Here is an 11,906-nt window from a genome sequence, read left to right as displayed (position 1 = left end):
GAAAGGACCTCAAGGCTCCCTCTCCCGGCCACGCACGGTGACCCTGGCACATTCTCAACGCAGTCGTGGGTTCCGAACGTGTCCGGATGTATTAAGTGATTCCTGAAGCTGTCACGTGCAACAGCCTCTTTAGTCTTGTAACTGGTCTGGTTCTAGAATAAATAAGTGTGCCGGGCCGGGTGTACAGTGATTCCAAACAGTTTAATGTAATTCCAAGACAAAGTGTGATTACATTTCTACACATATACAATATGCATATGTGAGTTTACAAATTGTAATTAATAACTCGTTTCACCTCAGAGACCGAAAAAATGATCAAAAAGAAACTGTGAGTAACAAGCTATAACATAGTTCACCACGACAGGACCCCCTCTCACCCTACAGTTAGTAATATTACAATTAAAATAACTATATTCTTCTATAATTTTTTTCTGTTAAAATCATCTCATAAATTTACAATGCTATTATTAGTTTCCAAGACTAATATAAATTCACTCCATTTTTCTACAACGAAAATGATTATTAATTTAGAAGCACACGACGTCATGATGAAAAACACAAGCATTTTAGTAGCAAGGACTTGATCAGTTTAAGAATTATTTTTCTTGTAAAACATTCTAAAGCCAAGTAAAATATCCATTCTTATAACATACCTATAATATGAGACTAAGGAGTAGGTTACATAGAGGTCTACAACACATTGGTTTGTCTTTAAAAAAAAAAAGTAGACATTTATAAATAAAGAAGAAAGGAGGGACGATTCACGTAGGAAAAAGAGGTACACGAGAAAATACTGTTGCACGCAATAATTTTCACAAAGGTTAACGTGGATGAACACTTTTTATTACAGAAACCGTACAGTGAAGGAACGCAACAGACCGGGGCTTTCACAGGGTTATCGAGCTGAGATGACCTGGTGGAGAAAGATCGAGACGAGATGACCTTGGGGAGGGGGCCGTGTCCCTTGGACGGGTGACCGAGCATCACCAGGCCTCCTCTTCCCTGTTCTCATTCTGGGGAGTGAGTCTTTCTATCCAGAGTGTCCTAAATTCAGGGGCAGTTGAAAGGTAAACATTTCTACAGATCGGTTCTCTTTCCATCCTGATGGATGCCATTTTTGGAAACGTGATATACCATCAGAGGCGGCAGCTCAATACATGTGGTCAAAGCAAAACGGGATGGAAAATTCCAGTCATTCTGACTTATGGCCTCCCCCACTCATCTATGCCCTTGATGCTGGCGACCCACAGGGAGTGGCGGCCGCCTTCGGGGGCCACCCACCTAGGGGCTGGCGCCACGCCTCAGGCCTGGGTCCGGAACGTGCAGCCTGGGGCCATCTGCGGCCCCGTCTAGTATGCCAGACGCTGACTCTGACTTCCAAAAGCTCCTCTTCCTTCTCATCCGTAAAGCTATACTTCTCCTATCCGCAATTTGGTTTGATATATATATACACAAACATATATATCAACATCTATATCTATACAGTGACTCTACTAAACTAGAAAGTCTGCTGCCCCAAAGTGTGACTTCCTGGTCTACTTCATTTGGTTAAACAGATACGCACACAGAGGGTGAGGAGATGCTTTGGGGGCCGAAGTGATTGTGCCCTGGAAAAGCCACGGAAGAAAGTTTAAGTGAGCAGTCATGTAAGTGAGGGGAGGGAGAGGGTGGGGGGGAACCACGTGACGTGGAGGCGGCGCCAACGGGGATGTTCGCCTGGAAGGGAGCAGGGGTGAGTGGGGCGGGGGATGCTTTAGGTTCCATTCAGAAGTCACAGGAAGCTACAAAGGATGGGCATGGTCAAGTCACTTCTCACTTCCCAAGTTCTGCCTTATATAACCTGAGCCAAACTATTAAAATTAACAACAATAATAACAACAATAATAATGTCAATTGCCCCTTTAACCAAGCAGGCGAAGATATCGCACAGGGAGGCAAGACCACCACTCACAAGGCCAAGTGGGCCCTTCTTCCTGGCTCTCGAGAGCTTCCTGGGAATCCTGGGTGCCTGGGTGTCGGGCTGTGGGGACAGCGGGGCAGAGGCCGAGGTGGCCTTGGGGATAGTGGCCCAACACAAAGAGGCGGCGGCAGCTATGGGGGGGGGATTCGTGTGGGGACCGGCCGAAAGGGAACGAGAACGATGGCCAAGCCCTTTTTCAGATACGGTATATTTACTTTTTTTTTAAAGCCAATGTTTATATCTCCTTTTTAAAAAATATTGTTAAGCCCCAAAGACAGTGACAGGAAATTTATTTGGTTAGTTAAAAGCAAAGAGGAGAACCAACGAGAGGAAAGCGGGAGTATAATTAGGAGGGGGACAAGAGGAAAAATATTTTACAGTAATACTTCTAACAAAAAACTGTAATAAAAACATACTATCAACAGAGTTCACAGGAAAAAAGCAAATGCATTAAAACAAAACAAAACAAAACAAAAAACCCGCCACACAAACAGGTCCCTGGGCCCAGGTGTTTTGCAGTTTTCAAGGTCTTATCTGCTAAAGGGATAAGATCACAGCAGACTCTCCTCACAACAGAAACCAAAAATGGAGCCCAAACTCTAGAGGAACCTGCATCGTCCAGTCCGTTCCCGCAGGACACCGGGGCCCTCGCTCCCAAGTGTCTCTCTTGCCTTTACAAGTACGAGCTTGGCTCTGACGGGTCTCAGTGGCCCCCCACTGCCTCGGTTCCCCAGCCCCCCTCCTCCTGCTCAGTCAGCCACATTTACGACCTCTAGGAATCAAGGTCCCCCACCCCGCTACGCCCCAGTCCCACTGACCTAGGCTTCAAATCCAAGTTTGACACAGAGTAGAAAGTAAACATCCTTTTGCATTTATTTTGTTTTAAAGGAGAAAAAGAATAAATGACAGCAGATATATTGAAACACAACCAGTGACTGTGGGTATAGGGGTGTGTGACTCTCCCCTGCAAAACACCGACCTAAACATCGCCAGGGGGCCCAGAAACAGCGGCTGTACCCTCGGGCCACCTGAATCCCAGTGTCTCCTACTGCCTAGTGATCGGAAGTCAGTGGATCAATCAATAAGTTAAACATTCAAAATAAGACAAAATCGACGAACCAGGTATCTGTTCTCTCTGCCTCTTACAAGCTATCAAAGAGACGGCCTTGAAGACAAGTGTTGATACAACGTGGCCCAAGGGCTTCGCATCTGGCCCAGGCTGCAGACATCACCTGGAAACCCTTCCACATTCTCTCACTTTCACGTGGAGACCATGACACGGAGGGAAATGCTCGTGTTGGGCTACACGACACAACGCAGTGGGTAGAACACACCTGCCTTGGGGGGAAGTGGCCTCCAACTAAAGAAGCCATCACTGGGGTTTGAAGATGTCAGTTATAAACAGAAATTTTTGTTAAAAAGTACCAGTTTAAATGTAAACTATAAAACACTTTAACTATAAAATGTAGCCAGAAATATGCTTAAGTATCCACAGTCAATTATTCAGTTCACGCACTGAAAATGTGATTCTCTTGATATCTTAGAAGGCTAACAGCATTTTACAGTAGCTAAAAACATATATACTTGACGTGTGCATTGGGATATCACACTGGATTACAACACGCAAGAATACCCTCTTCCTTGGTTTAATTTTTGTTGTAAGGATCAGCGATTTCAGAATTTACTTAAGCAACAAAGACCGGGGTGTGTGCATTAATCATTTTCAGCCCACACAGAGTTCAGTCTGTTAGACCCCACGATCGAGCTGGCTACATGATTTCAAAAAAGGCTAAAACCAGGATGAATGCCCACATTTGAGGTAATTATTGCCATTAGGTCACAGTTTGTGTAAGATAATGTATCTAAAACCTTCTTTAAAAAAAATCTTTAGGAGTTCTGTCGGAATTCTAGAACACCTACGGAAACCAACCAGGATCTCAAATTCTGATTAGTTGGGTTTGCTTCCAATGGAGTTAAAGTTCTAGAAGACCCTAGAACTTGTGTAAACTACCTAAGAATTTAGGCAAACAAGCCTAGAGCCAGGCAATAAAGACGTTTTTAAAATAAAAAAGGAACCGAAAAACCCACCCCAAACAACCGAGATGTTTCATAGCAAATAAAGAGTTTTTCTAAAAAATTAAAAAAGTTCTAAAGCATTTCTAAATCCTGTCACCTTTCAACCGAGATAAAAATGCTTCTGTATTACTATTAATCTCTTACTTGGGCAAGAGACTCACCTTCCTACGTCCTCGGGGTCGGCTGGTTTTCCTCGGTTTATACAACCGTTGCTTCCCATTTCTTCGAGAAGGCTATCTCAGAGAAAAATTACTTTTGTTTCCCTTTCTAAAAGTCATCTTGTCTTTCCCCTTCTTCTTCTTTCTTCTTCTTCTTCTTCTTTTTTTTTTACACAAAGGAAAAAGTTCCTGGACACCAGACAGACCCACACACGGTATTTACAAATTTGGTGTGAATCCCGCATCTGGTTCTACCCAGAGCTGAACAGCGGATCGATTACAGAGACCGGAGTTGTCATATTTAATCAGTGCAGTAAAAAATAGCATTTTGAAAAAAATATATACCTTTAGTATTGCCTTTCTAGAATTAACTATAAGCAAGAAAAAAATTATTTTTTTTTTAAAGAAGCAAAGAACAGTTTTTTTTCTTCACTCTCCGAGGAGTCTGTTGTAGCAGCACTACTAAAGCTAGCTGGTCCACTGGAATCTAAAATGAATTCTACCACGAAGCGCAAGAAACTCTCCTACGATTTTCTCTCAGAGTCAAACTAATGCCGCCCCTTCTGCGTGCATCCAACTCAGGATGCGCTCTCCAAGCAGACCTACTGCGTTCCACGCGCGGGCAGGGATGGCGCGGGGCGACGTCCCTTCGTCCCTTTGGGGCCCTTCTCTGCACTTACACACAGGAGAAGCCGAGGCTACGGCTGCGAGCTCGGTTCTGGGCAGGCCCAGGTTGAAAGCCTGGCCCCCTGACTAGCCGTCTGACCCTGGGTGGGTTCCCAGCCCTCCGTGCCAGCTGCCTCGTCTGTAGAGACTGATATTGCTGATTTCATAGGGTTATGATGAAGAGTAAATTAAACGAGATCGCCAGTGAGCAATTTTTAGCACAGTGTTTGGCACACAGTCGATGGGAATATCATTACACGGTTCTTCAGAAATAAGAGGCCGTGCGTTGCTGTTAATTAAAAAAGAGAAACAAAATCATATCTCAGTAAAGAAAGGCCTCATTAACAAAAACGTCACTAGAAATGTGGAGATTTTGGACCACCGTTGTACTCTCTTTCCTTATACACATGCTACTTTTAAGAGTGTCAGCTTCCTCGTCAGGAAGTGGGGGTGTTGCAAATGGGGTGACTGTGAGGCTGCCCTGGCACAGGGCTTGGCGTGGCGCCCGGCAGATTGAAAACATTCAACGAATGCTGGCTATCACTTACTAGGGACATTGTGAGTCTTGACACATAAGAGACAGTCAACGTAACGTCCTAGCGCAGGGTCTGAGATTGGATGCTCTCAAAGGCCCGTGGGAGTCGATCCCTCTGCTACTGGTATTCTGAGAAAGTGTGCCCTGCTGGAGGTCCCCTCTTTGAAAACACCCACGGAGTCTGAGGAGCAGGGATCGCCTGGATCTGGCTCTCCTGAGCTTCTGGAAGCTGCAAGAATGTGAGAAGCCTCTGCTGCGTTGGGTTACTCTACCGAGCAGCGGCACCAAAGCCGCTGAAAGGTTTCTATTGCATTTAAATGTCATTTCACCATCTTCGATTCTCTAGTAGCCCAACCGAGATTTCACAGAGTCTGGTCTGTGCAGATTCGAAGTGGGAAAGTACTGACGCCCCGAGCCCAGCCCCAGCGTGCATCTCGCCCCAACGCAGCCGAACTTCCCGGCAGAAGGTCAGCTTTGGTCCCACACGGGGGAACACGAGGTTGGCTAAGCTCACGGATTTGTGCGGTGCCTCCAAGTCTGATAGCAGCAGTGTTAGTGTGACCAGTCTCCACTTCTCTTGAAAGATAAGTACAGTTTTGAAATAAATGCAAAAAACCAAACCAAACCAACCCCCCCAAAAAAACCAGAAGTCGAGATAAAGAGGAAAGAGAAAGACAAATGGAATTGATCACTCACGATGTCATTATTGCCCAGAAAGGAAAGAGAGGAATGCCATTTTGTCCATATTTGGAGGTGTCTTTGAGAAGGGTTCTTTGGCTAAAGAAAGGGACAGTTCTACCTTCCTTTCCGATTTGGTACAGACATCTCTGGCCTGCTCACTTTTGAGGGTTCCTCATCTGAAATCTGTACGACACACCAGCAAGAAAAAACACAGACAGGGCGAGAAGTCACCAGGGCTGGAATGTTTGGTGGCAAACTTGCTGACGCTGGCGTTGTGAGGTCCCGGGCTAAGCTTGCGGAAGGAATCCTTCCCTCTCTGTTGAATTCTCTCTGCTACTTGTGGGTGCCTGGTTATTTTCTTCTGTTTCCTGTCCTAGCAGTAACTGGGCAGGCCAGCAAGAGCCCCACAACCCACCGGAGCCCCAGGATCAGACAGAGAATCTGGGATGACAGCTGGGGCCAGCCCGGGGGTGCGGCTCTGTCATCAACCACAGCCCTTCAGCAACGGCTCCTTAAGCCTCCTCATCTCCTTCCTCCCGTTTCCAAGAAAGTCTGCTCCACTCACGCACACTCACGACCCAAATCCTCCACCGCAAGCTTGTTCAAAAATGAGTGTTTGCAATTCCCGAGGTCTGGTCGAGGGAAATTAGCCCGTGAGCATTGGTGCTAACCTCACCTTCCCTTCCTTACATCCAACAATCTGGTGTCTGGGCGGGTTGAGTGTTCCAGGGTGAAGAGGACAAGGCCAGCTGGCTCCCACAGCCTGCAAGCCACTCAGCCGCCAGGAAGGCCAGAATGCAAGTCCAGTTCAGAGACAACCGTCGGTTTGCCCCACGCCTTCGTTTCCTTCTGAATCCCATCAGCCACATACTCCACTTCACAGCAGTAACTGGCGTCAAGCCTCAGCCTCCCACCTCTGGCCGCCTGCTCGCCCCTCCCCTTGGAAACAGCTAAAACGTCATGAAAGAGGCCCTGAGCGCAGAGACACGGGCGCAAACACCCACATGGGTCAGCAAGGACCCGCTGAGCAGAAGCCCATGGACCTGTGGTTCCCAGGCTCCAACTGCACGGTTCTCCTGGGCCTGCTGCTTCTATTTTTTTTTTTTTTTTTTTTTACCTCTTTCCCTCTTCCTCTAACGGTGTTTCTTCAGCAGAGGAAAGAGCCGATTAAAGAACAGATGCTGCTCTAGGTCACCTGGGGTCTATAAAAGGACTAGGTTCGCATCCCTCTACTGGAGAGCTTGGTCCTAGGGAAGGGCAGCCTTTTATTCATCCTACGGGGTCGGGGGATGGGATGGGAGGTCCCAGCGAGTCAAACGAGCACACGCAGAGGCCGGCCTCTCCCCCTGGGGGCTTCCGGTGCCACAGCCCTGTGCTTGGGGCGGTAAGAGGAAGGCGGGTGGGGACCGGGGGTGGGGTGTGTGCACTAATGTTTGCTGAGCGTCTGTGGGACTGGACACTGCCGGACGCCTCGCTCTGTGAGCAAAGCTGCTCATTTCAACCCTTTCCTCACCGGGCCTGTAGCTTCTGGGTCTGGTGGGTGCCGTATGGACACCTCGAACTGATTTAAAAAGCCCACCACACACAGTGCAGTGCACAAGGGGTGCCGCTGGGGACAGTGGGGACGGCCACGAGGCCCCGCTGTGCCCCAGGCTGGCCAGTGATTTCGAGGGGGGGGGCGCAGTGTCTGAGGGGCCTCTGGGCTTTGTCAATGTCCTCTGGCCTCCTACCATCCCCCCATCTTTCTTTCTCGGACTCCCAAACACGTCCCTAGAGCTGCATGCCGAGAAGACGCACGGTGGGGTACGCGGGGGGTACGCGGGGGGAGCAGGCAGTGCGGTTAGCGAGGGGAGAAGCAAGGCCTAAGTTTCCCAGGGGGAGGCGGCACCCGCCTGGCGCCCTCACGTCGGCTCATTACACCCGGTGGCTTCAAGGAAGGGCCAACCGCCTCGGCCACGGCCCTGCGGCCCCGACGGGGAAAGAGAGGGCGTCTGGGAAAGGGGCTGGGTCAGCGCTGGGCAAGCGCTGGGCAGAGGGGTTTTTTGTTTGTTTGTTTTTTGCTTTACAGGTAAATAGCAGATGTGAGGCAGGCCACGGATCTAGCTGGCAGATTTCAGAAGCAAGGAGAGCACAGGAAGCAAGAGAGAAAGCCACGGCCGGGGGGTTCAGCCCATGAGATGCTTCCTCAGATCTCCTCCCAGGACTCGAGTCTAGAAACGTACAATACTGATGGGGACCGTGTTGTCAAGGGCCTGATCTGGCCTGTACAGGAAAAGGCCTCCAAACTTCTGTTCTGTGGTGAATCTTTTTGACAGCTCTTTGTGGAACAGAGGTGACAGAATTTTCCTAATTCCTGGTCTTTCCTTCTTTTTTTTTTTTCTGTCTGACAAAACTGGACATCTGTATGTCCCTCCTGTCTACTCACATACTCACAGATATAATAAGTTTAAATATTAAAGAGAAAACACAAAGATACATGGAATAAGTGTGCATTTCAAACCCCAACTAAAATATCAACATGATGATAACAATGATAATAATTACAATGGCAATAACCAAAATAATTAGTACAATAATATTATCTTTATGAGCAGCACGGAACTTTCATTCCTGATCTGGAAGAAAAGGAAAAAATGTCAGGTGAAAGAGTCAGACTTTCAACTTAGTAGACGAAATCATTTTCTTTAAAATGGAAGGCTGTGTTGTCTCTTCCCGTAAAAAATCAGATGTAGAAAGGGCTGGAAGTGAACTGTGCAAGGGGATCCGGGATGCTACCCAGTAAGGCAAATGCAGGCTGGGCCGCAGCCGAGACCTGCGGAACTGGGCGGGGGACCTGCTGGGCTCTGCTGCCACCTGCTGCGGAACGGCGGGGCTGGGGTCGGGGGCTGTCCAGGCTGGGGTGGCTCAGGGGGGCTCTGGCTCCCGTGTCCTGCAGACCTGGCTCCCCCGCCCTCTCTGACCCGGCCACGTTCCCGCAGTCAGAACGATGGCCCTCGCCCACTTCCGGAGAGAGACCACGGATCGTGGCTGCAGGAGGAGCGTCTCGTCCTGCGGGTGCCCAGGTGTGCCCAGGTGTGCCCAGGTGTGCCCCGCCTTTAGTGGGTCACGGTGTCCTTCCTTCCAGCCTAAGGCCTGGATTAAGCTGGTTCCAGTTTGGGGATCGATTTTTTTGTAAGGTAAGTAGAACTTATGGTTGGGGAAGGGACATTTCCAGAGTTATTTCACATTTCACAGCTAAGAGCTAAGGAAACGGTTTGGCTTCCTCATTGAATTAGGTCAGATACCACTATAAAAACACCTTTCACAGTAGATCGTTAAGGGGGGCTGCAGAGTGAGGAAGGGAGGCGGAGGATGGGGGTGGACTGCCGACACTGGGGACCCCTCGTTGCACCTTGGACACTTGGCTTTGCGGTCAGTTAGGAACCCAGCATCGAGCATCAGACAAGCAGGACCACCACCTTTTGAAGGCCTGTCTGTGGTCAGACAGTCTCCCACCGTTCACGTGTGTAAGCGTAACTTGCTGTGAACCCCATCCCCAGCAGGTTCGAAGCCTGAGGAAACTTCCAGAACGTATCAAAGGTGCAAGGGGGCGAAGGGCTCATTTCTTTGGAAACATAACGGGCAGCGGGAGTGTTTTCCAAGGTGCAGTGTGAGACCCCTGGTCACCCTCGTAAATGTCCCGCCCACCTTCCGCCCGCCAGAGCCCTCGAAAAGCAAAACCGTCTGTCGTGGGGAGACCTGGGTCACATGAGGGAAGACTCAGCAGCGAACGGAGTGACGGCTGTTTACAGACGGGCGTGTCTGGCGAGACAGAGCGAAACACAGCCGGGCAGCCAGAGGAGACGGCGGGGCATCTGAGAACTTGGGCGGCGGCCCGGACCCTCGCTCCAGCCCGCAGACGGCGACGGGAAGGGTGCGCCGGGCCTGGAGGCTAAAGGTGGCCTCCTCTCCTCCATCCCTGCCACATTGGGAAGGAGGCAGCTGTCTGGGAAAAACAGAGGGGACCTCCGGTCCCACCAATGGCAGAGCCGGCCGCACGGGTAGGACTTGGGGCAGGGTGGGGTGAGGGCGTGGGGTGGCAAGTCTTTTTTGCTCTGTCTCCATATAAAAGTCAACGAACACCATCACCTCTCAACTTCGGCGGGCTCTCCCAGCCCTGCCAGTGCCCTGACACCCCTCTGCTAGTAAACAGCCCGAGAACGACAACCGGTATTGAAATAAAATTAAAATTAAAAAAAAAAAAAGAAAGAAAAAAAGGAAAGACCAGAGTAAAACGTTGCAACAGCAGAAAAGACGAGGTGCGATGCTCTGACTCGCCTCCGTCAGCTCCGCGGACGTGAACCCTCGCGCGTCTGTCGTCGGTAAGGCACTAGGACGGAATGATGTCAGGTCGAGACCGCGGGGGGCCGGGACGGCCGCGTGCCCGGGGACACACGGGAAGGGCGGCGGCCGCGCTCACACCCACACGTGCTCGCTCACGCTCGCTCACGCTCACACGCCTGGACCACCGCATTGGTTACATGCCTATGTTATATCGCTTTTTTTTTTTTTTTGTGCAATTACACTGAGGAATAGTCTATTGGTATCATTGGAGTTGAACACAAAGCAGAAAACAAGGGTGTAGAGTGCTACATTCCACTAGGGTGTCGGCGACTGCTGCCCTACGCTATGTGACTAGGGACTGATTCGAAGAGAAAATAAATCTTCAGAAAAGAAAAAAAAAAACCCTAAAGTTTGCAACACACATTATTAATGACATCTGAGGAGTAACATTGCTTAGGGATTTATCCAGAGTGCTCAGAAAGAGAAAATGTGCCCTCTCCTGGGGGGAGGCGGTCTTCCTTCAGCCTGGCCACCCCCTGTCGGTCTCAAGTGAGCCAGAACTGGGCTTTGCCCACCCCAGACCAACCCCCAAATATCAGCCTCCCCAGGTCATGGCCTGAACTTCCAGAGGGCTGCTGACCCTTTAGAGTTCTGGAAAAATCCCTAATTCTCATGTTCAATAATTAAAAATCTATTGGATTTCCATAGCAGGTGTCCCCTGACAGCAAATTCTTAAATGTCACTTGCTGCCATATGAAAATAATCTTTTGAAAAGTTCATAAAGTTCTTCAAAAACTGGGGCCCCCCACTTCCAGAATCTTCCATCACATTCTTCTTCTCCTTCCCCGTTTGGTGCAGAATGGGTTCATGAACTGTGTTTTTTTTTGTTGTTACCGACGTTTTCTTTTTTTTTCCTTTTTCTTTTTTAAAATAAAAAGCATAGATTCCCCCTTCCTGAATCCCTTCATTTTTAAAATGTCCTCTTCTCTGCTCTAAGTCCTCCCACTTCCTAGTTCAAGTTTCGTTTGCGTCCCGTCCCAGCCCTGCCCGGCCCCCTCCCCTGCCCCGTTTGCATTGTTTCTGTGCGGCATCTTCAGTATGAAAAGCCCAGCTCCCACCAAGGTCCCTCCTCCTCTCCCCGTCCCCGCAGCCACGCCCCTCGCCCCCCCTCCAGTGTTTATATGTAAGGGTACTGGTTGACCTTGGCGGGGCTCAGTGGGTATCCAGTGTAGACGGTGGAGGCTGGCGAGGCGCTGATGTACGTCTGGTGGGCAAACTGGGCCGGATACTGACTCGGGTGGATGGTGGGCGAGGGCAGCACCCTGGGGCCCATGCTCACGGGCACCTGGTGGACGATGCTGGCCGGGTAGGCAGTGTGCTGCACGGTGTGACGTGCCGAGCCCTGGGAGGCCACCAGGTGGGCCACAGTGCCGGTGGAGCCCAGGGCTGCGGGCGCTGTGTAGGTGTAGAGGTGGGGCTGGGTGGGGAGGTGGGCGGCGGCGGCGGC

At 49.9% G+C, this 11,906-nt stretch overlaps 1 protein-coding gene across 1 annotated transcript in view; it reads right to left on the bottom strand.

Annotated features, from left to right (window-relative positions):
* Positions 1–182: 182 nt before the first annotated feature.
* Positions 183–11,906, bottom strand: part of HIPK2 (homeodomain interacting protein kinase 2) — a 135,623-nt gene continuing 123,899 nt past the window's right edge. The window contains exon 16 of the mRNA XM_023530266.1: positions 183–11,904. Within this exon, the coding sequence (XP_023386034.1) occupies positions 11,577–11,904 (328 nt within the window). The 3' untranslated portion in view covers positions 183–11,576. The remainder of the gene's footprint in view (positions 11,905–11,906) is intronic.

This window comes from Pteropus vampyrus, unplaced genomic scaffold (genome assembly GCF_000151845.1).
Source record: "Pteropus vampyrus isolate Shadow unplaced genomic scaffold, Pvam_2.0 Scaffold48, whole genome shotgun sequence".
Lineage (NCBI taxonomy): Eukaryota > Metazoa > Chordata > Mammalia > Chiroptera > Pteropodidae > Pteropus > Pteropus vampyrus.
Note: the sequence above shows the minus strand (reverse complement) of the source record. Positions and strands in the feature narration are given on the sequence as shown.